Below are 24,456 nucleotides of genomic sequence, written 5' to 3' on the forward strand. Positions count from 1 at the left end.
TCCTGTGTTCTGCCCAGAGTTGCATGGAATTCCCTTTGATTTATACCTCCTTCAACTCTGACCTCTTCCAACTCTAACTTCAGAATGAGTTTCCATTTTATCTATAGTCAGAGCCAAAGCTTTCCACCTGCATTTTGAGTTCATATCTGGTCCCCAATGTCCCACCTTGGATCACTCTCCCTTCAATTCTAATACTTCTCACACTAGGTTAAGTGATCCCTTACTACCCATTCTTTTCTTTTAAGTTTAGTTTTTTTGGGCCACACCCAGTGGTGCACAGGGGTTACCAAAATTACACCTGGCAGGCTCAGGGGACCACATGGAATACCAGGGATTGAACCGGGGTTGGCCTCATGCAAGGCAAATGCCCTAACCATTGTACTATCACTCTGCCCCCAATTCTATTTTTTAAAGGACACTGATCTCTCTCCTTTCAGGCCAGATTAAGATTCTTTAATATCCTTTTCAAGACCTTTATCAGTTTCTGCCACCTCTAAAACACTTCCTCTAAATGCCAAGTTTACAAAATAAGGACTTGATCTTCAAACCCATATTCTTCCTCTTTTCCTCTCCCATCACATCATTCTAAGTAGGTTAATTCTAAGTAGAAAGATAGTAGACTATCTTTCTTCACCATTGTAAAAAAAAAAAAAAAGAATAAACGAAATAACTCTTTCAAACTTGTGAAAGTAACATGCTCACCATACTGTATGAAAGCACACAAAGATTTTAATTTCCTTTTTGCTTTTGTGTGTGTGTGTGTGTTTTAGGGAACCACACCAGGCAGTACATGGGCCTTACTCCTGGCTCTGTGTTCAAGGATCACTCCTGGCAATGCTCAGGCGACCATAAATAATACCAGAGATCAAATCCAGGTTGGCCACATGCAAGCCAAATGCACTAACCACTGTTCTATCATTCTGGCCTGAAAAGTTTATTTTTCTAACAATCTACCTCCAATTTAATTAACCTAGTCCTACCAGCACCAACCAGGTTGTTGAGAAATGCCCACTACTCAAATAGATACATCATCAGACAGAGCCAATTTGTAGGTAAAAATCTGGCCTTCTGGGCCAGAATGATAGCACAGCTGGTAGGGCATTTGCCTTGCACTCGACTGACTCAGATGGACCTGAGTTTAATGCCTGGCTCCCATATGGTCCCCTGAGCCTGCCAGGAGTGATTTCTGAGCCCAGCAAAGAATATATCCTGAGAAATGCTGAATGTGACCAAAAAAAAATCTCACACAAGAATTAAAGAACATTTATTAGGATGTCAAGGAGTCCAGGAGCCAGTCAGTACTCCCCGTACAGATGCCTCCCTACAGATGCCCCCAACCCCACACCAATTCCTCCAGCCCAAGACAACAGTGAAAAGACCTGGGGCTTGTGGATTCCGCATATCCACCTCTATCCAAAGATCAGATGGGAGCTGCCAGTCCAAGGCAAGGCTTCCAGTCTAGGAAGGTAGAGAGGGTTCCTAGGAAAGCAAGTCAAACCAATATTGAGAGAAGCCTAGAGCAGCAAAGTGCAGCAATCTCACCTCTCAGACAATAGAGCCCCAGGCACCGTTTAAACAGAAAAAGGAAATCAATAGTGTCAAAAAGGTGACAGAAGTTCAGAAACTTAACCCAACTGCATCAGACCTTTATGATCAACCTGAAAGAAAATTTACTTGCTCTCAATGTTTAAGAATCTTGAAAAGACATTTGAACAGAGACTCTGTGAACTTAGAGAGAGCATGATCTCTTCCAAAAAAATAAAAGAACTGATTCAAATAAAAAGTTAAATAGATAAATGGAAAAATACAGGAAGTATAAGAAATTTTCCTTGCATACTACTGACCTAGGTTCAATCCCCAGTATCCCAGATTGCCCCTAAGAACTGCCAGGAGTAATTTCTGAGAACAGAGCTTGAAAAAAACGAATATGGTAGCAAGAGCCAGCAGAAGAATAGATGAAATTTAAATGAAAATAAAATCTTGAAGATATAGTAAATAGCTAAGAAATTAGGTAGGAGCAATAGAAGATTGAGAAAAAATTGAGATAATATAAAAATATTACAGACAACAACACTAGGGAGAGCAACCTCATAATATAGCCCAAGAGGAGAACAAAGAGAGAGGGGGGAAAATGGCTAGTTGAGAAATAATAGTTAAAAATTCCTCAATATGGGGCCAGGCGGTGGCGCTAAAGGTAAGGTGCCTGCCTTGCCTGCGCTAGACTTGGACGGACCGTGGTTCGATCCCCCGGTGTCCCATATGGTCCCCCAAGCCAGGAGCAACTTCTGAGCACATAGCCAGGAGCAACTCCTGAGCGTTGCCGGGTGCGGCCCAAAAACCAAAAAAAAAAAAAAAAAACAAAAAAAAAAATTCCTCAATATGAAAAGGGAGATAGAGCATTGACTCAAGAAGCCTGAAGATTCTTGTGAATCAAAGCGAATATAGATGAAACAACACCAACACATGTTGTAATCAAAATTGCAACAACAAAAGAGAGAGAGACTCCTTAAAGAATTAAGAGAGAGCAGCCGGAGAAATAGCTTGGAGGTAGGGTGTTTGCCTTGCATGCAGAAGGAAAGTGGTTCGATTCCTGGCATCCCATATGGTTCCCTGAGCCTGCCAGGAGTGATTTCTGAGTGGAAAGCCAGGAGTAACCCCTGAAGCGCTGCCAGATGGGACCCAAAAACAAAAACAAAAACAAAAAAAAAAAAGAGAGAGAGAGAGAAATAAACCTCAAATACAAGCAGAATATGTAAGATTGAATGCAGATTTCTCTAATGAAACTCTATATGCAAAGAAGAGAATTGAATTATATATATAATTCAAATATATATATATATATATTCAAAGCCTTGAATTAAAAGGGACCTTCAACCAAAAATTCTTTACCTAGCAAGGTTACCAATCAAAGTTGAAAGAGGGATTCAAATATTCACAAAAAGCAGCCTGTTGTCTAGCAGCATCTAAAACCATCTGAGATACAGAATAACATGTGAAAAGTAAAGATCAAAAGGCATAAACTCCACTGAAATACATGGTAACACATTCGCACACAGTAATTTCTTTGTCAAAGAACAAAACCCTCTCATAAAAAAGTCACAGAATGCAGAGATAGAAAGATAATACAGGGCTAAGGCATGTATTACATGCAGCAGATACAAATTCAGTCCTCAGTATTGCATATGATGACCTGAGTACTATCAAGAGTAGTCCCTGACCATAGAACCAGAATTAACCTTGAGCACTCCAAGATGTGGACCAAAAGCAAACGAAAAAGAGGCACAGAGTGTTGAGATGGGACAAGCAACTGGGCCTACCCTTCTATTGCTTACAAGTGACACTCAGAATGAAAGGTTGGAAAACAACCATACAGCAGAACAATAGCAGAATAAAAAGAAATAAAAAAATACCAGGGACAGCCATACTTGTATAAGACCAAATAACATTTTCATGCTACAGAAAGTACTAAAGAAATCGAGATGACTAAGGAATCAATAGAGCAAGAAGTCTGAATTCTTACCAATATATATTCACCGAAACTAAGAGGTAAAGCAAGTTTTTTCTTTTTCCTTCTGAGCTATTAGAGGGTTTCTCACCCACAGCAAACCCTACACTATATATAGGGCATATATATATATATATGCCCTATATATATAGGGTATATATATATATATTTATATATCTTTCCTGTGATGAGGCAGAAGCAATATCTGAGGGAGTTCTGCTACTCAAGGTCAAGGTCAAGGGAGAGAGGTGTTTTCCTGGATAAAGGTGGGCAGGCTTAGGTGAGGATTGTGCACACCAATGATGAGTTTAGGAAAAGTGGGAATGAGAGACTGTTTGTTCGCTGGAAAGGAGCGACTCGTGAAAGAGGTGAGGTCTGAGGGACCTGAGGAAAGACGAGGGGGTTTCTGGGTTTTGTGACTGCTTAGTGATGTTCTTGTGTCTGACAATATCAACTCAGAGCCCAGAGGGAGCAAGCACGGATTCTACATGGCAAGAGTGGGTGAATCCCCTCTGCTCTCCCAGTACTCACTGTGATCCAGTCACCCAAGGCAGCCACCACTTTGATGTCTGATGGTTGAAGCTCGTGGACTAATAAAAACAGATTTTAAAATTGGGTGATTAGAAGAGGCCAGTGAGCTTGACATGCCATGAATCTGAAGTTTAGTTTGAGTCCCAGACTTTCCCAATGAACTTCTTTCCTAATCTCTGTCTTAAGAGTTCTCATGTCTCTTCTGTCCAGTCATAGCAAACACACTTGAGTGTGCTAACTATTGTCCATCCTAGGAGGATTCATTCTCATCAGAAAGTACTTACTTTAGAACTCCAAAGACCAGCATCTGGGATATCATTCTAGTGACTTTACCTGCTTACTATATTAAGGCCTAAAGTGAGGGTACCTAAAACTACCTGAGGGGTAGCTGAGGGGAGGGCCTTGTGAGAAGCAGCCCAGCCCAATGTATGGGAACTGTCCCTCATGGACTCAGGCTTTTCCCACTGGGGACCCAAAACTAGGCCTGTATTTTCTGCATACCAGCAAATCTCCTTGGACATGGTAGAGTGTTTGTAGGGTCTCCCACCCATGTATTTAGACCCTCAATTGAAAGGAAGCTTGTTTTCACTCACCTGAAGTGGGGGTCTCTTTAGAATGATTCACATAACAAGGGAAGTTACTACCCCAGAGCTAAAGGAAAAGGAAGACAGAGAATACTCACTACTTTGTGTGGGAAGGGCAGCCATGGCTAATGCCACCAGGCTAAGGAAAGTTGGAAAGAAGTTGGAGTTTCACACTGTCTTGTAGGGGGGTCTTTCAGGAGATCTGCTATCAATGGACTGAGAGGACTTTCAGAGAGGATGGAAAAATCATGTCTATTTACTTATATCTTGACTTTGTGCCCAAGCACCAAATATAAATGCACAGGAACATGGATCTAAATATCTAAGATTATAGGTGGATCTTAGTTTTGGTCATTAGATTATAGGCAATTCAAGGGATCAAACAATGAATTCAAACTTTTTAACAAAGTCCCCCAAATTTTTTTAATGCTAGTGTTCTAGATTTCTTCACTGTATTCATGGACATATATATGTATATATGTTTGCATACTTGACTCTGAAATTTCTTAGAAATGAGTAAATATCTATAAATTTGAACACAATGTGTCAAATTCCCTTAACTGTGAAACACAGAATACATTTACCAGAGTCAGGAATGAGCTTGTTAGTGGGGAAGCAGAAGTCATAGAAATAACCAGAACCAGCCTGTGGCAGGAGTGACCCTATTTACTGCCTAGTCCCAAACATTACACCTCCAGGACAATTGAAGACACAAGACCCTTGCCAAGAGCACATCTCAATAAGTATTGACTCTACAATGGTATCGATGAAACTTGTAAAAAATCCATGTCTTCTGGAATGGTTATCAGAAAATTCAAAATTAAGTTGCCATATAACCCAGCCATTCAATTGTTGGATATCTATCCCAGGACAAAAAAAAAAAAACCACTCATTAAGAAGGCAGAAGGACATATGCAACTATGTTCACAAATATGGTTGCTATATTTGAACTGGACTAGCTCCATTAATCACTCTTTTCTTGAATGAGGTGTAAACCAAGTTGTGAAAGATTACGGCTACACTGACCAATGCAGTGAAATGATGGTCATCTTGGGAGGAGAAGGTGGGCCAAATCCCCATCCTGCAGAAGCCATACTTGCTGCCTCCATCACCAGAATCACCTTTTCCCAAAGAATCTGCCTCATCTGTGACCCTTTACTATTCCATTCAGGGACACCAATTTGACTACACTTCAGGTATGCCAGTTGAGGGGCTGATATCACCAGAGCATTTTTGAGCAAGTATAGGCATCCTCCCCACCATATCTTTCTTATTCCAGGAGGCCTGGCAGCTGAGTCATGGTCCTAAAAGTCACAATATCAGTAATAGTGCTTTGAATATCTGGACAACTTCATTTATTTGATTGGGACAGCCCTAAAGGAACACCCCAATTTTAGAGAATAGGTAGCTAACAAGAGATTACTAAACCTTCTGTCATTGTATTAATGACTTCATTAGAAATACAATAAATGTACTTTCAATTTTTATTGATTTTAGGGCTACATCCAGCAGTGTTCAGGGGTTACTCTTGACTTTACTCTATATATATAGAACACTTCATCCCCAGAAACCTGGATACACATTCTTCTCCAATGTATATGAGTCATTCTCCAGGATAGACTACATGCTGGCACATAAGATATACCTCCATAATATCAAGAAGATGAAAATTTTGCAGGTTACTTTCCCTGACCACAAGGCTCTGAAATTATATGTGAACTACAAAGGGACACAGAAGAAAAACTTTAACACCTGGAAATTAAACATCCTAATACTGAACAACCAGTGGGTCTGAGATGAAATCAAAGAGGAAATCAAAACTTTCCTGGAAACAAATGACAATAAAGACACAAACTATCAGAACCTATGGGACACAGCAAAATAAGTACTGAGAGGAAAATTTATAGCTTTGCAAGCACACATCAGGGAGGAAGAAGGGACATACCTGAATAGCTTAATGACGCAGCTCATAGGGTTAGAAAGAGCTCAACAAAAAGAACCAAAAATAGGGAGAAAGAAGGAAATAACAAAGCTGAGAGCAGAAATCAACGAAGTGGACCCCCAAAAAATAATCCAAAAGATCAACGAAAGCAGAAATTGGTTCTTCAAAAAAATAAGATTGATAGACTATTGGCAAAACTCAAAGAAAGAGAGAAACTTGGTAACTCAAATTAGAAATGAAAAGGGGGAGATCACTACCGATATTGCAGAGATTCAAAGGGTAATCAGAAACTACTTTGAGAAACTCTATGCCACTAAATATGAGAACCTGAAGAAATGGATAAATTCTTGAACTCTTATAACATTCCATGTTTGAAAAAAGAGGGTGTGGTGTATCTGAATGCCCCATCACTATTGATGAAATTAAAATGATAATCAAATGTCTGTCCAAAAACAAAGGCCCAGGCCCAGATGGATTCAAGAATGAATTTTTTCAAAACTTTCAAGAGGAATTACTACCAATCCTGGCAAGACTCTTTCATGAAATGGCTGGAATCTGAGCCTGGTCTTCTGTTAGCAGGACACAGATATACTGTACCTTACACCTTCGCACATGGGAGCTCAGAGGCTTGTTAAATACAGATTCAGATGGACAAATAGTAACTCCACATTCCTAAAGCTGCCGAGTAAGGGGGACTTTGCCAATTTGTGGCTACATTAAAGGGCAAACTATGACAACATGCAACCAGTTACACATCTAGGCCAGAGATTTTAACTCTTTTAGGTACAAAGACAAAGATCAATGAGATTATAAGATTCTTGGCAGGAGGGGTAGAACAATAGTACAGCAGGTAGAGTATTTGCCTTGATGCAGCTGACCCAGGTTTGATGCTCTATGGCCCCTCAAGCACCACGAGTAATAAATCCTGAGTGTAGAACCTGGAGTAACCCCTGAGCATTACCAGGTATGACCCAAAAACAAACAAAAAAAGTTCACTGAATAAGAATGGAGCCAGCAGTTGAATCCATCTGCCTAGAATATTACTGTTCTTGGGAGAAGCTCAGTGTAATCTCAAGTCTTCAGTACAGGAGAATAGATGGCACTTCTCTGAATCCCCTTCAGTCACTGTCATGATACTGGGTAACTAAACAGATATGTAAGTGCCCATTGTGGGGGTGGGACCCCTAGTTTGATGTGGTGAGATGGCCCTCTAGGTCCTCTTTAAAGCTACAGTGAATGAAGCCTTAGGTCCCAAATCCTTTGGGCCGGACTTGCACTCGACCAGTCCCACAAAAGGGGGTTTTCACATGACCTCTACCCATTGCCTCTTCCTGCTTAAACAGAAGGATGTCAGAGCAAAATGACCAGAGAAAAACTACCCATGACTTTTCCTTGAGCTGGAGCCTGGAATCAGGTAAGCACTAGGATTGTGTTAGAAAATCCCTAAAACTTTCATGAATTTGGAGCTTATTTATTTTGTTTTTAACATTTACAATTTGTTGGAAGGGTTCATGTCTGCTTCTATGAACATTCTCAAACATGCACCAGGCCCACCCAACCTGACCCCAAGACAGGTAGATGAGCCACAGGAGTTCTTACCTGCTCAACTATGAAGCCAGGATAAGTGTAGCCACTGTTTTTAGTGGTTCTGAAGAAGGGAATATCCTAAAACAGACACAAAACCACAGCAGGATTATCAAGTATTGCTTTGTAAAGTTATAAATAAACATTGCTTTACTTAACATGATTTTATCCGTTTAAATAAAATGTATAATCATGATCCCATTCATTCTACAGAATCTTCTCCTAACAGGCAGGCAAAGGCTTGACAGTAAAGGCACTCCATGTTCTACCTAGTAGTATTCATGCTACTGTTTCCCCCTTCCCAGCCCCTGGCTGCCAATCATCAGGTAAGTTCCTCCCTTTCCTGTTCTCTGGCAAGAGATTTCTTCAGGCAACTTTTCTTTTCATAAGGTGTTGCCAATATATGATCAATGCATTATTTTTTAATGTTGGTCTCCTTGTTACCTCCTCTGAACTGGGTCCTGCCCCTCCTCTTGGCATCATCTATTTTGTCATTTGACTCTGGAAACACCTTATTGCCTACCCTCTCATCTACTGCACCACCAGTTTGCACACAGATTCAGTTAGGAAACCCAGTGTCTGAAGTAACAGATGTCAGGCAAAGAAACAGCAAAGAAGAAACAGGACAGCAAGGTAATATGACACCCAGAATAAAGGCATCCCCTCATCTTCCTCTTTCCTTTAAACCTCTCCCTTTTACATGTAAAAGTCCACATGCATATCACTTCACCCTCCCCCCTGGTTGGATTTTTTACTGAGAAAAAGAAAAGTCAGTTTGGCTTGGTGTGCTAGAGGAGACCAGGAGATGAGAAGTAACTGTCTCCATGACTTTCTACTGACTGGCTTGGCTTATTAATCTTCCACAGTTACCCATTTTCAGATCCATCTGCCTGGAGTAATTTCAAAATGTGGGGATTTATTTTACACAGCAAAGGAAGGGGAAAATGTTACTCTCCTGGCAACCTTTCCATTCTTATTGAATATGGCTGCATTTGCAGGTGTAAGTCAACCTGATCTTGAGATTGAACTGGCTGATATAGTCGCCAAAGATACATGGGTGTCCAAGTTCAAATGCCTGACCACTACTCGAGGATGTTGCCCGTCAGAAGGCCATTCTGGCTCAAAATCATAAATGGAGTAATATTGAAAAACTTCCTAAACAGGACAAACTTATATTTGAAACGTGGAATGCCATCCCCAATGATTTTATAAACATGAAAAAGTATGCATTTGGAGTCTTGTCGATCTTTGACTCTTCATATGTATCTAAGCTAGTCTTCTCCATCATTAACTATATTAAAAACATCGATTACTCCTCACAGATGGTAGCTTACAAGCCTGTGTGAAAATGAAGGCAACGTCTTACAGCCCTGATGTGCAAACACTGTGCACTGAGTTCAGGAACAAAAATCTCCTTAAATGGGTCAATTAAATATTTTAATTACTTATTAATTTGAACAAATATGTTTTACATTGTTAAGTAAAAATTATTTTATTCTTCAGATCGACAGCTAAATGCACGATCTGGTATATAGCATTAAGATAAGAACAATCTATGCAGTGCTATATTTATTTTAAATGTGTGATGGTTTTGCAGCTCCCAGTTTTTTTTCCCCTTCAGAAATGAGTCCATGTGGTTCTTTATGTCTTAAAGCTTGCAGACCCCTGGTCCTTCTCTTGGTGGCAGTGAGGACTGCCTGCTTTTTAACCCCTGAACGCCTTACACATACCATGGACAAGTCCTGAGCATTGGGGAAACTGGATAGCCAGCAACTATTCTGACATGCTTTGCTTAAAACCTATTTTATGAGGTAATATTGGGATTGAGGAAATGATTGATCTAAGACGGGATTGAGTGGTTGACAAATCCAAAGTAGAACAAGCAGAATAGTGTTCCCACCTCTCAGACCCCCGGTATAAAATTTGGCAACAGAAGCATGACCAAGAAATGCCACAAACTGCCACGTGTACTCAGAGATGAAATATCAGATGAAATTATTTCACACTGTATTTGTCTATGTCTCTCCCCGATAAGAACGACTTGAGTGTAGAGCCAGGAATAACCTCTGAGCACTGGCTGTAGCTCCAAAACCAAACAATAATAATAATAATAATATAAAATATTCCCTTTTCCCCCTCCTCCCCTCTCACTGGGTTTCAGGCCTTCTTCCCGGTTCTTTTCCCTTACCCAAGGAATTGACACTTCCTCATGTCCTTCCTCACTGCTACTCTTCCAGTCTCCAAAGCCCAGAACTCCCAGTCAAGACACCCAGGAAGAAGGAGGGGACAGGGATAAGAGAATGGAAGAGTCCCAACCCAGGCAGTGAAAGCTGGTCCTCTCTTATTACCAGATTTTCAGGGCATTGAAGGGTTATTTCCTGTCCCAGGTTTATGGTTTTCTTTTTCTTTCCTAGAGGTTGAAGCTAATGAGGGAAAAGAGAAAGAGACATTGGATAGCAATGGTTTTCACAGCCGTGCCCCCTGCTGATGGCATCCTGCAGCAGGGAAGCTCAGAACTTGAATTCCTGGGCACTGACTGCTGTGCTTCCCTCTGCTGATGAACAAAGCACATGTCTTTGTTCATGATCCTTCTCTGCAGGTATGCTCTTACACACACACACACACACACACACACACACACATGATAACCTGCTTTGGTCACGTGGTAACATTGTTGGCTTCAGCAATACTGACCCCATAGGAGGGAGCTTCTCTGCTCTGAACTGCTGTCCCAACATTGCAGCTCTGGCAAGTAGAGAAGGGCAGTGGCTTCTGGAATCTTAAGAATTCCATAGTCTAGAGACTATGGAAACACTTCATTCTAGAGACACTTAATAGATGGATCACCTCCCTTTCTCTGTACCTATATCTAGGGGCCATAACACACTCCATTTGCTGGAGCCAATGCTCTGCTTGAGACTAAAAACCCCAGTGCCCTGGGACCTCCCACTGACTTTACCATACTGTTCCAAAGAGCCCTGGCCAGCTGTGTGTGGAATTTCTGACTTGGATGGAAACAGTCTGAGATGAAGAAGGATGTATCCAGGCTCCCATCCTGCAGGAGAGAAACAGGTTCCCTCATAATATTATTGGCTCAGAGGGTGGAGGAGGAAATGAAGGTTGTTCCCTGAGACTGGTCACTTTGTACCCTCCCTTCCTTTGGGGGAGCTTTGAGTCTTTTTCTTGGTTGTTTTAGGGCCAGATCCCCTCATCAATTGGACCAGAGCAATCCTGTAATTTAAAAGCCTCAGGTGACCCTAAACCCTTGCCTTCATTCCTGACACCAAAATTTTAAGTCATTTAATTAAAAAAATTGTGCTATTCTTGATAAAATCATGTGAAATAGATATTCTATACAAGTTAACATATTTGTATATATGTTAATATTGTATATTAAGATATTGGGGTCTCTATAAATGTTAATTAACATTAGAATAATGTAACATATATTATATAATACATAATAATATTAACATTATGTTAATATGTACATTAACATTACATGTGAATGTATACATTCACATATATGCTAATGTGTATTAGCATATTGCATATTTTAGAACCTGCCCATCAATGTTCAGTGACCCAGGGTTGGCTGGCAATGGTACTGGGCTTATGGTTGGGACTCAGGCAGGTGCTACAGTACTGCTCAAGCCTGCCACTGGGGTCATATGCAAGCACTCTGGGAGTCAAGGACTATGACATAGGGGTCAGGACAAAGGCCCTCGTATTGACCAGTTGCCCCTGCAGCTTAGGCTCATGGGTGCCATACACTGGAGCCTGTGCCATGGTTGAGGCAGAGAGATTGGTCCCTGAGGAAGTTCTGGGCAGTCATCAGGAAGAGTTACTTGGCAGCTCCTTGCCAGTGGTCCTGGGGGTCTTGGTGGAGAGAAAGGGTCCAGATCTGGGCAGAAACACGCCAGGGGAGCCTGACACCCGACACTCGCTTAAGGCTCCAGAGGTGCCCCAGGTTCCATCAGCATCTCTCCATGAACAGAGGCCCTTGAGAACCAGCTCAGGGGGCACGACTCAGCTTCCTAGGTGGGAGGGTTAGGTGTGTGTATGACCAATGTGTGAACTGGATACAGCACCTTTCTGAACCATAGCAGGTGAGGGGGGGTGTTAAAAAGTGAGAATTCTGGGCCGGAGTAATAGCACAATGGTAGGGCATTTTCCTTTCATGCAGCTGCCCAGGACGAATCTGGGTTCCATCCCTGGCATCCCATATAGTCCCCCAAGCCAGGAACAATTTCTGAGCACAGAGGCAGGAATAACCCCTGAACATCACTGGATGTGGTCCAAAAACAAACCAAAAAAAGTGAGAATTTGTAGAATATGTACAGTAGGGAAGGCACTAGAATTGCAGATTAATCTAGGGGTTCGATCTATGGCACCAAACATGGTCCCCAAGCACTGTCAGAGATGATCCCTGAGCACAGAGCTTAGAGTAAGACCTGAGAACTGCCAAGTGTGGTCAAAAAACAGAGAAGGAAAATCTTCAGGTAGAACTTCTTTTTCTGAGAATTTAGGCAAGAGACTCCCCATGGCTGAGCCCTTCTTATGTGGGGTTGATGAATTGAATGTCCCCTCAGAAGGCAGATGGGACAATCTGATGTAGGGAAACTCTAGCCAGGGGTTATTTGTGGAGGTGCTGTGAGTGGGGATGAAAACTCCTACCAGGTTCCTCAGGGACAGCCCCGATGTGCTACCAGATCAACATCTGGGTTTGTCCACGGGCTCCTGATCAGACCAATGCACCCGAAAGGGTTCCATACCTTCTGAAAAGGGATCTGGACGCTACCCAGGAGTTGATGCAGGACCACAGTGAAGTCTTCCTTGGAGTCATAGCGTGAATTTCCCAGGACAATCTGAAAGGCATTCTGGGACACAGGCACAGATCCCTTATCACACGACCCACCCACAAATGCTTGGGCCCCAGAAAGGGCAGGGAGAGGAGCCCTGTTCATTTCCCTTGACAGTGAGACTGACTCGTCTCTCCCCTAGAGGGTTCCCTGGAAGGTCCGTTTTTAGTGTTCTGAGCATAGGCTGGGCCCCACTGTTGTCTAGTCACTGCCAGCTCTGAAGGGCCCAGCAGCAAGTCCCATGGGACCCCAAAACTGGACATAGGCTCCAGAGATACTGGGATCTGGGGAACTGTTGTCTGCATGTGCAGCAGGTCATAGGGACCACTGGGATTTCAAGGTGCAGGGGAAAAGGAGGATTCTGTAAGGTTCCAGGATTACTAATATCATGTGGGTGAGAACCACGATGAAGCTGCCAAGGGCAGCTCTAACTAAAAGCTCTGACTGGGGTCCTTCCAGTTGGGGCACCCGAAACCTGAGGAGGTGTGGGGTAGAAAGAAACCTAAGCGACTGTTTTACCCTTTAATCTCTGAGCAGCTTCCTTCCCTTGTCTACCTGGAAGACCCCAGGGGACTGCAGATAGCCCCCCAAATAATGGTGCTCATCTTTGTCTCACCTGATAGGTATGAAACATTTTATCCAAAGTGTGTAACTTTGAGTAACTCTTCACTGAATCCAGGACACAGTCACAAGAATAGCTGCAAAAAGCAGGCAGAGGGTGTGGGAGGGGAGGAAGCAGAGAAAAACTCTTGTCAGGAGCTGATTCTGCTGCAGTAGGGTAAGGCAGGGATAGTTGGGGATCCCTTGAGCTCCACTCAAGGGCACTGGTGCTGTGGGCTCTGACACACTAGATGCAGGTGGAGATCCAGCCTGACAAGACCCTGAATCCAACTCCCAGGATGTCAGAATAAAATCCTTCCACTGAGTACAAGAACCCACTATATATATATAGCAGGTCCAGGACAGAACCCTGAACGTAGGCAGCAAAAATGCCATGTTCCTTCCTCAATAAAGTAAGTAAATTTAATCCTGGTGTCTTGGTGAGTCCCATCCTCACATACATCCTAGGTTCATGGCAGGGTATCCCTGCAGCCATTTGGGGCTGGAGTGATAGCACAGGAGGTAGGGTATTTTCCCTGTACATGATCAATTCAGGTTCAATCATCAGCATCCCATAAGGTCCCCCGAGAACTGCCAGGAACCTGAAATAACTCCTAGTATAGCCATATGTGGCAACAACAACAACAATATAATAATAATATCAGAGGGTAGGGACCAAAAATGATAATAAATTCACAGTCCTAGATTGTGCTTAATGCTAGAAGAGGAATCTGAAAAGTACTAAAAGAAGGCAAGGGCTTTTTTTGTGAAACCAATCAATGGAAGTAGAAGGAAGAAGAGGAGAAACATAGCCATATGCCAATGTCTAACAAAGGGAAAGAGATTCTCCCCAACAGGGGAGGGGGCATGTCTTAGACTAGTTTCTTCCCAAACAGCAGAAGGCCCAGCTCTGGCTTCCCCCTCTGTCAACAGGGCTCCCCCATGTCATAGTGGTACCCACTGGCCCCAAGATAGGGATAATGGGGGAATCAATGGAGCTTATGTTCCCACAGCAATGTTCTTCACCCAGATCCCTTCAGACTCGTACCCCACACAGAGCAGAAGCAGGAGGCACTGTGAGGATCAGGAATAAGAGCAGAGGAGAGTACATGGGGCAGGAAACAAAAGAGGGCAGCAGAGGGGATGACTAGAAATAAGCAATTATCCAGCTAGAACATGGCACAGCCTACCTGGCACGTGGCTTCACACATTTCCCTTGTTTTCTCTGGAATGATAACCACAGGACTTGTGGGTTCAAGAAGTCCACCAGGTTGACCAGGGCTCTGGGCACCTAAAAACAGGGCACCCAAAGACACTCCTAGGAATATACCCTAGAGCCCCCAAAACATAATGCAGATAAGACCTAAGGATCCCTATGTTTATTGCAGCATTATTCACAATAGCCGGAATCTGGAAATAACCCAAGTACCCAAGAATGAGTGGATAAAGAAACTGTGGTATATCTACACAATGGAATACCCTATAGCCATTAGGAAATGAAGTCATGAAATTTGCTTATCCATGGATGGATGTGGAGAGTATTATGTAGAGCGAAATGAGTCAGAGAAAGCGAGATTGAATGATGACACTTATTTGTGGGATGTATAAAAAGGAAGATGATATGGTAATAATATCCAGAGACAAAAGTCAGGAGCATCAGTCCATGGTATGAAGCTTCCCACAAATCGTAGGAAAGTGCAGTTAAGGCAGAGAATGGACCACTATGACAATGGTATTTGGAAATGATCACTATGGATAAAAATTGAGTGCTAAAAGGAGATAAAAGTGATAGGCATGATACCGCTTCAGTAACTATATTGCAAACCACTGTCAAAGAAGTTTGAGGGAGGGAGAGAAAGAAAGAAAGAAAGAAAGAAAGAAAGAAAGAAGAAAGAAGAAAGAAAGAAAGAAAAGAAAGAAAGAAAGAAGAAGAAAGAAAGAAAGAAGAAAGAAAGAAAGAAAGAAAGAGAAAGAAGAAGAAAGAAAGAAAGAAAGAAAGAAGAAAGAAAGAGAAAGAAAGAAAGAAAAAAGAAAGAAAGAAAGAAAGAAAGAAAAGAAAGAAAGAAAGAAAGAAAGGAAGAGAGAGAAAGAGAGAAAGAGAGAAGAAGAAAGAAAGAAAGAAAGAAAGGAAGAGAAGGAAGGAAGGAAGGAAGGAAGGAAGGAAGGAAGGAAGGAAGGAAGGAAGGAAGGAAGGAAGGAAGGAAGGAAGGAAAAGGAAGGAAGGAAGGAAGAAGAAGGAAAGAATCTGCATGGGGAAGGATGGGAGGGAAATTGGGAACATTGGTGGCAGGAAATGTGCACTGAGGGGTGTGCATGACTAAAACTCAATCATGAACAACTTTGTATGGTGAGGGGAGCCAACTGTATTATGAAAAACCTTGTAATCATGGTTTTTTAAAAAAATTACTTTTAAAACTAATTTTTAAGAGAGAAGGCTGTAAGTGAGAGAGGATTAAGCTTTTTTCCTCAGACTCCAAGCAGTGGGAGCAGCTCTCAGGTCTCTGAGAACTCTAGGTTGGTGGTTGCTGGGATGCGAACCTCTGGGACATTTCCCTATAGGTCCTCCCCAAGACTCAGCACCCATGGAGTCCTCACGGACATGGAGAGGAGGAGAAGCCAGGATGGAAAGGTGAGCGTTGAGAGCTCTTTGACCTTTTTGAGTAGATCTCCCTGTTCCTGGGCTTGAACCTTTGAGAAGTAGATACCCTTGGTGCCAGAACCATCTGTCTCAACCCAGCTTGGAATAGCTCTGTTGAACAGGCCTGAACCTCCCCACACCCAGGCACCTGGAAGTCAGCGTGCTCTTTCCTGGGCAAGGAGCTGCGGTCCTTGCCAGAAGGGGTGAGGGAGGAAGTCCTAATGGGAGAAGGGCCAAAGGACACACTCTGCTCAGAGTGCAGTATCCAGCCTAAGAGCCAGCCAAATGTCACCTCCTGGGTGCCACCAGTAGGGAAGTCACATAATGATTACAGCGCTTTCCATTCTCTCATACTAGAATTTTCTGGGCTGATTCCAAATGCAATGAGGCCTTCTTGGCGATACCAAGAAGTCTAGGCTCTCTCCTTTAAGGAAAGGAGAACCCCATAATTCTGTCTCCCCACCAAGACTGAATTCTGTCCAGATTCCAGGGCCCATCTACCTGAGACTGAAGGTAGTCCAAGACATCACCAATATAGTTGAAAAACTTGTCTGCAGAGTGTGAGGTCTGTATAGAGAGAGAAAGAGTGACAATGACAGGGAAAGAGCATCTGGGGCTTCTCCAGTTACTCTGACCTTGCTTGCTTTAAGATCTTTTTTCCTCTGGCATCCAGCTGTGACCAGCTCACGCTCCTATCAAATCAGAGATGATGATTGAACATGGACTATTGTCAACATGGCCCAATCAGCAGTCTAGAACCTTCCACCAGAACTTTGTCTGTTTGTCAATAGCAAACAACTGAGCAATCTTCTAACTGCTAGAACTTGAATATGTTCTTTTTTTTTTTTTTTTTTTTTTTTGTTTTTGGTTTTTGGTCAACACCCGGCAGTGCTCAGGGGTTACTCCTGGCTGTCTGCTCAGAAATAGCTCCTGGCAGGCACGGGGGACCATATGGGACACTGGGATTTGAACCAACCACCTTTGGTCCTGGATCGGCTGCTTGCAAGGCAAACACCACTGTGCTATCTCTCCGGGCCCTTGAATATGTTCTTAATCACAAATCTCAGGTGTTTTAAGGGAGGAGATAGAAATACCACTCATGGGCCAACTGTTCCCCACACCACCCAAGATCTGAAGACAAAGACAGAACTCCAGAAGTCACAAGGTAAGAATTACATTTACATGCCTGGCATGATTAATTCACATTCACAGAAAAGAGTAGATAGACAAGCCTAAGGCCAGTTCTAGGAACTGACATAAAAAAATGTCCTAAGGTCAAGTCCTAGAAGACTTAAGGAGGCCAAGTTCCATTACCATATCTTTGCAGAATTCACATATATCAGTGTGTCCGATCGTCACTGTGATGACCTTCCAGTCTTCATTGAAATTTATTATCTAGACAGGGTGGGGGTGAAATGATTTTCACAAATAGTCAACAGAACTACCACAGATTCAAGAAACCTACTCAGCCCTCACCTACTGTAACAGTAGAATTGGAATCAGAAGGAATAGGAGTGATTCCATGATAGACCACAGGATCTTGGCATCAGGAGAAAATTTCAAGGTCACTGAAACCAGCACACACCTCCCCTGCAGGACATAATTCTGACTTACTGAGGTGTTCTTCATTCTCTGCACCAGGGCCTGGGCTTGGCTCATCAAATCCCTGAGGAGAGAAACCTATTTGGTTATAAAGAGTGCACAGATTGTTCTTGCTAAGGAGCCAAAACTGAACCTTTCTACATTATAGCACACTGCCCTCACTGATACAACCTGAGGTGCAGGGTCCAGACATTATCACAACACACAGTCCTTAGAATTACCAATTGGGTGTTGTCCTAAAGCTGTAGGGAAAGGTATTGCCAGTTCTATTTTTTGTTCAAGATCTTAAGATCTTTCTTTTTCTTCCTTTCTTCCTTTCTTTCTTTTTCTTCCTTTCTTCCTTTCTTTTTCTTCCTTTCTTTCTTTTTCTTCCTTTCTTTCTTTTTCTTCCTTTCTTCCTTTCTTCCTTTCTTCCTTTCTTTCTTTCTTCCTTCCTTCCTTCCTTCCTTCCTCCTTCCTTCCTTTCCTTCCTTCCTTCCTTCCTTTCTTTCTTTCTTTCTTTTTTCTTTCTTTCTTTCTTTCTCTTTCTTTCTTTCTTTCTTCTTTCTCTACCTTCTTTCTTTTTCTTTCTTTCCTTTCTTTCTTTCTTGCTTTCTTGCTTTCTTGCTTTCTTGCTTTTCTTTCTGTCTGTCTTTCTTTTTTCTTTCTTTCTTTCTCTCTCTCTCTCTTTCTTTCTTTCTTTTTTTTTTTTGTTTTTGTTTTTGGGTCATAACCAGCAGCGCTCAGGGGTTTCTTCTGGCTCTGCATTCAGAAATCGCTCTTGGCAAGCACAGGGAGCCATATGCGATGCCAGGGTTCGAACTACCATCTATCGTGGATTGGCCTACTGTTGTGCTAACTCTCTGGTCCCCAAGATTTCCTTTCTAAGAGTCTTTAACATACACATTTCTTTAAGTTACCCTAATAGGAAGCTATTTCCTTTGAAAGACTAGTCTAGATTCTAAGAATTAGAGCTAGGGAAGTTCTGTGGTTTGGGGCCACATCAGCTATTGTACTCAAGGGCTTGCTCCTGTCTCTGTGAATGGGATAAATCCTGACAGTGCATGGGGACTTAATGTAGTACCAGACATCAAAATGGGTTGACACCATGCAAAGGAAATTCCTTACACATTAAACTATCTCTAAAGTACCTACCTAAGGGGATTTTAACAGGAAGACCCCTTGAAGCCTGGCCACAAGAAGCTAATTTAGGTGTTCAGATGTTACAATTGTGAAAAATCACTTTTCATATTGGTTCCAGAAATAGGGGATAGGGATCAGCTGACCCCATTTTAATTCCCGGCACCACCTAGTTCCCTGAACATTGTGGGGTGCAGCATCAAGGCCCAAAACACCACTGGGTGTTGCCAGAGGCCACATTGAACCATCAACCTGGTAAGCCCAGAATTGCTAGCAGGGAATCTTGGGTCTTAAGAGCATTGCTGGGGTGGTGAGAGAGAGAGAGAGAGAGACAGAGAGACAGAGACAGAGACAGAGAGACAGAGAGACGAGAGACAGAGAGACGAGAGACAGAGAGACAGAAAAATAGTGACAAAGACAGAGAAACAGAGAGAAAGAAATGTTCATAATAGTCTCTCTCTACACCTTTTATTATAGTTTTTTCTCTTTCTATATATTCTCATTTTTATTAAAATATCTACTGTATGGGGCCCGAAGAGATAGCATAGCGGTGTTTGCCTTGCAAGCAGCCGATCCAGGACTAAAGGTGGTTGGTTCGAATCCTGGTGCCCCATATGGTCCCCCGTACCTGCCAGGAGCTATTTCTGAGCAGACAGCCAGGAGTAACCCCTGAGCATCACTGGGTGTGGCCCAAAAACAAACAAACAAAAAATCTACTGTATGGCTTGAGGGATAATGCAGCAGGTAGGGTATTTGTCTTGCATGTGGCTAAGCTGGGTTTGATCTCTGGCATTCTACAATGTCCCCAGAGCCTGCTAGGAATGATTTATGAACACAAAGCTAGGAGTAACCCCTGAGTGCTGCCAGGCGTGGCCCAAAAACCAAATACATATAGGATGCTTCCTTAGAAAGTAGTAAAGAAATTTACACTGTAAATGCCTGGTTTAAAATTATGAGAAGATCAGATCTTATGACCCCCAAATTTTCTGCTAGATCAGGCCCCTGTTACAGACCCAGTGAGATGTATCTGTAGGGGAGCATTTTCCAAGGACCTTGCAGTGAGAATAACACCCAGTTTATGTGACTGAGAAGGTACTTCCCAGTAAAACAAGTAGATCTGAGTTTTGTGTTCATTCCAGAAGCCACATCAGGAAAATTCAAGCCAGGCAGCTGGTTTGCAGCTGCCTGGAGCAAGGTGACTCTGGCTCATGGGACCTTGAGGAGCAATGGGAAGGTCTCCTGGGAGACTGTCTTGGGTGTAGAAGGAGTAGTGTTTAGCTGCCTCTGGCTTCTTAACTTTATTCCTTAATATCTCCTTTACATTCCAGAAAGAGGAAATGACTTGCTATCCCAGAGGCCTCCACAGAATCAGGATTGCTCAGTCATTCAGCTGACACTCCCTAATTTTGTATGTGTCTGTCTGGGCTTTTGTATGTGATTGTTGTATTAAATCCAGGAACTTACTCATATGAAGCATTCACTCTCTCACTGAGCTGCATCCCTGTCCTGAACTTCCTTATCTTGAAGGGAAAAGTATTATTTTCCCCAGAAATCACATGGTTTTCTGGCATACTTGATTCTCTCCACAGCTTATGCTATTTCAAAAACTGAAAAGGGTTGGATTCCTGATTCCAACTTGCTGCCTATGAGATTTGAGCCCAGAGTTCACCCTTCAGAGGCAAGTCTTTCATCCACGCACACATCCTCCCTAGATCTCTGCTGTAGCTCTAATCAAAGGTGTGACCCAATAAGGAGCAGGGAAGAGTCTCAGAAGTTATTGCTGCTAGTGAACAAATGTCTCCTTTGCACAAGGATCACATGGCAATCTTGAAGGTGGACTATGTGCCTTCCATACCTCATCCCCTACAGCCCACAATCAAAATGTCATACTTAGCCTTTGCTCTAGGAACTGCCTGATTGAGGAATGCTCTATTACTTTTGGCATCACCGATGCAAGTGCCATAGCCTGTGACTTGGCTGTTGAACTTGCGAAGGATATCTGGAAGAAGACAGAGAGATCTCAGGGCAGGGCAACGGGACTGAATCTCTTCTCTGGTCTTGATTCTCCCATTTGGACTGCATTATCCTCTTCCTGCAGACTCTTAGGAAAGGGGTTTCCAGGGAGGCAGAAGCATGTGCCCAACACGAATTGGGGTTTCTTTCTCCTCCTCCTCTTCCTTTTTTTTCCTCCCCCTCTCTCTCTCCCCTCTCTCTCTCTCCCCCCTTCTTTCTCCCTCTCTCTCCCCCCTCTCTTTCCCTCTCTCTCCCCCCTCTTTCTCCCTCTCTCTCCCCCCCCTCTCTCTCTCTCTCTCCCTCTCTTTCCCTCTCTTCCCCCCCTCTTTCCCTCTCTCTCCCCCCTCTCTTTCCCCTCTCTCTCCCCCCTCTTTTCCCTCTCTCCCCCCCCCCCTCTCTCTCCCTCTCTCTCCCCCCTCTCTCCCTCTCTCTCCCCCCTCTCTCTCACTCTCTCCCCCCTCTCTCCCTCTCTCCTATTTCTCCCTCTCTTTCCCTCTCCCTCTCTCCTTTTCTCTCTCCTTCTCTCTCCTCTCTCTCTCCTCTTTTTCCCCCCTCTCTCCTCTTTCTCCCCCTCTCCCTCCTCTCTCTCCTCTCTCCTTCTCCTCTCTCTCCTCTCTCCTCCTCTCTCTCCTCTCTCTCCTCTCTCTTCTCTCTCCTCTCTTCTCTCTCTTCTTTCTCCTCTCTCTCTTCTCTCTCTCCTCTCTTCTCTCTCTTCTCTCTCTCCTCTTTCTCTCTCTCTCCCCTCTCCCTCTCTCCCTCCCCTATTCAGTAAATAAGATCACCTGATGATCTCAGTGACATGCATGTGTTTTGAATGAAAAATAAAAACTGAGTTTGTTGTTTGGTAGTTTTCCTTTGTAACCAGGTATGCATAGAGAAAGAACAAGGTTTGAACCCAGCCTTAAGACCCCAAATAAATGGAAATTCCCCTCCTCTATGCTACCTGGACGTCTCAAAGCCAGAGTGTCAGGGGAACAAATCTCCAGACTTAACCACTGCTGTTCACTTACTCGGTAAGGTGGTCACATTTTCCAGCGAGCCATCTCCTCCACCACTATAGGGAAGAAACAAGCCAGCCAAAGATGGAGTCAGTGTTTGGACTTATTACCTCACCTTTCCCCATGACCACCCAAATATGCCAGTTTGAAGGATTCTGATAAATTTTAATTTATTAAGCTGAGAAAGGTGCGGGTGTCAGGGATCAAATCCACATAAGAAATGTGCGCTCAATCCCTAAGCTATGTCCCAATAAGCCCCGGGAGAAAAGCCACATCCTCCAACATGCTGGTTACCCTCAAATAAAAGATTTGAAGACCAAAGAAACTGTTTTCCTTCTCCACCAACACAGGGAGTGGAGACACCACTTCTCCTTATTTATCCTCTATATCAAATTTTCACTTTTCCCAGCAAGTTGATGATACCAACATAATGTTTCCATTTTGCAAAAAATTAAAGTACATTGGATTAATTAATTTTAAAACAACCCAAGGAACCTAAAAGGTCTCTGCAAACCAAGTTGAGCTAGAAGCCTTCAGGCTAAACTCTAGCCTGAAGAGTAAGCAGTAGTCATTCTGTTCAATTATAGACAAAGCAACATCCTCTTACATCTTCCAAAGAGCAATCTAATTTCATCTGTTAATCTAGTTTTATGCTCCTCAGATTAACCTCACACACCCTCAAAATTGCTTTTTTTGGGAGATATGTGTTTGGGGAGTTTCTGGAGCATACTGTGCTGAGTTCAGGTCTAACTCCTGGCTCTGTACTCAGGAATCACTGCATAGTGGATGCCAAGGATTGAACCTGGGTCAACACCCTACCCACTGTACTGTTGCTCTGGCTCCAAAATTTCCTTTGTTTTAAGGATTTTAGATCAAAGTGATATGGGGATAAAGGAAAGAAACATTTCTATTTTAACAAAAGTGAAGCTTCAGGAGTTGGCTGTTACATTTCCTATTACGTTTCCTCTTCGACTCTACCCTCAACCCCAACATTAAATTTCAAGTGAACATTTTGAGAACTCAGAGCTAGCTTCCTGTCTAACCAGCAGAACCTTCCCAAGGGCAGACCATGAGTAAAAAAATAAATAAAACATAAATAATCTTCATTCAAGAAATATTTAGGGTATGGCTAAGTGGAACAAGAAGGCAGATTGTTTGCCTCACATTCTGCCAACCGAAGTTTGATCCCCACCATCCATCCCATAAGTTCCCCCAAGCCTGCCAGGAGTAATTCCTAAGAGCAGAGCCAGGAGTCAACCCTGAGTACTAAGTAGTGTTGTCCAAAAGCAATCAAACAAATCCTTGGGATAAAGATGCCTATTTTTATAGAAGTTTGGTTAGAATTTATGTTAAAGTCTTGGCCAAAGAGCTCCAGGTGGTGGAGAGCAAAAAGCTAAGCCATGTCTTTAAATCTCTATTGCTCCCTCTTCCTATCAGATATCAGAACCCAGCTAGGTTGAGGATTGGACATTTGCTTTAACCTCTGCTTCTTTTCTAACTCGACTTAATCAGGACACTTTTCTCTTGGCAGGAAAGTATAATGCCACATACTCCTAAATTATTGTGTTACATGCCTCCTTTTCCCCCACCAATAAAGACACAAGCCTAGAAACTCCCATTCATTGTCAGATTAACTGTAATCCAGCAATCCATTATATATATCCATCAAATTCCTCCACTGAAATTTGCTATCTTATGGTGTATCTGTTCTGAACATATTGGAAGATCAAGACCAACATCTACAGAAAAGTCAACATGAACACATTTCATTTTCATCTTTATTTAAAAAAAAGTTTATTCATTCCAGACATATCCTCCAATCCATAATAGAATTAAACTGTGAATAAAATTATATTACCAAAATTTTAAACTATTCACATTTCTATTTCATGGGTATAAAAAACAAGGACCAGAGAGTGAGAGTTCAATAGGCTGAGTCTAGACTTTCATGCCAGAGGCCTGAACTTTTGGTAAATTAGGCCGAGCCTGACTCATCCTAATCTACACCACCAGGTGTAGCTCTTTCTTAACAATGGACTGCTTTATACTCAATTTTAACAGGGCCCAAGTGCAGAAGTCACAACCTGTGTCGCTCCTTACTTCCTCTGGCTTTTCTTTTTATTGAAACTCCAATAACAATGGGCAGAGCCATCAGGAGGCCAGGCACTATTAAATGCCAGGCAGTCTGTCAGAGACATTTCCAGGGCTGTATAGTCAGAGTAGGAGTTGAGGAGTCCAAGTCAGAGGAAATTTTGAGTACCTGGGGTCAGAGTTGCAGTCAGAGCCCAACTCCACAGCCCTGGACATTTCCCTGGATTAGGAGCGTGTAGAGTCCTTGGGGCTCTGGGAATCCAGGAAGCATTTAACCTTCACTCTGAGGTAGTGTTCTTCATGTTATCCAAACCCTCAATTCTATCTGCTGTCTAAATAAAGCTGACCTTTCTCCCCACCCAGGAAGCTTGCTTCTGGGGGCTCTTC

The 24,456-nt window shown here is 42.9% G+C and overlaps 1 protein-coding gene across 1 annotated transcript in view; it reads right to left on the reverse strand.

Moving 5' to 3' along the window:
- The window catches only part of PLB1 (phospholipase B1), a 112,318-nt gene that overhangs the window by 43,284 nt on the left and 44,578 nt on the right, over positions 1–24,456 (reverse strand). Inside the window, exons 26-38 of the mRNA XM_049784689.1 lie at positions 21,991–22,034; positions 20,858–20,966; positions 17,861–17,912; positions 17,561–17,641; positions 16,748–16,813; positions 14,799–14,899; positions 13,625–13,706; positions 12,922–13,026; positions 11,106–11,201; positions 8,162–8,227; positions 4,630–4,687; positions 4,037–4,095; positions 2,903–2,973 (exon numbers count right to left, since the gene is read on the reverse strand). Coding sequence (XP_049640646.1) covers positions 2,903–2,973; positions 4,037–4,095; positions 4,630–4,687; positions 8,162–8,227; positions 11,106–11,201; positions 12,922–13,026; positions 13,625–13,706; positions 14,799–14,899; positions 16,748–16,813; positions 17,561–17,641; positions 17,861–17,912; positions 20,858–20,966; positions 21,991–22,034 — 990 coding nt within the window. The remainder of the gene's footprint in view (positions 1–2,902; positions 2,974–4,036; positions 4,096–4,629; positions 4,688–8,161; positions 8,228–11,105; positions 11,202–12,921; positions 13,027–13,624; positions 13,707–14,798; positions 14,900–16,747; positions 16,814–17,560; positions 17,642–17,860; positions 17,913–20,857; positions 20,967–21,990; positions 22,035–24,456) is intronic.

This window comes from Suncus etruscus, chromosome 12 (assembly GCF_024139225.1).
Source record: "Suncus etruscus isolate mSunEtr1 chromosome 12, mSunEtr1.pri.cur, whole genome shotgun sequence".
Classification (NCBI taxonomy): Eukaryota; Metazoa; Chordata; class Mammalia; order Eulipotyphla; family Soricidae; genus Suncus; species Suncus etruscus.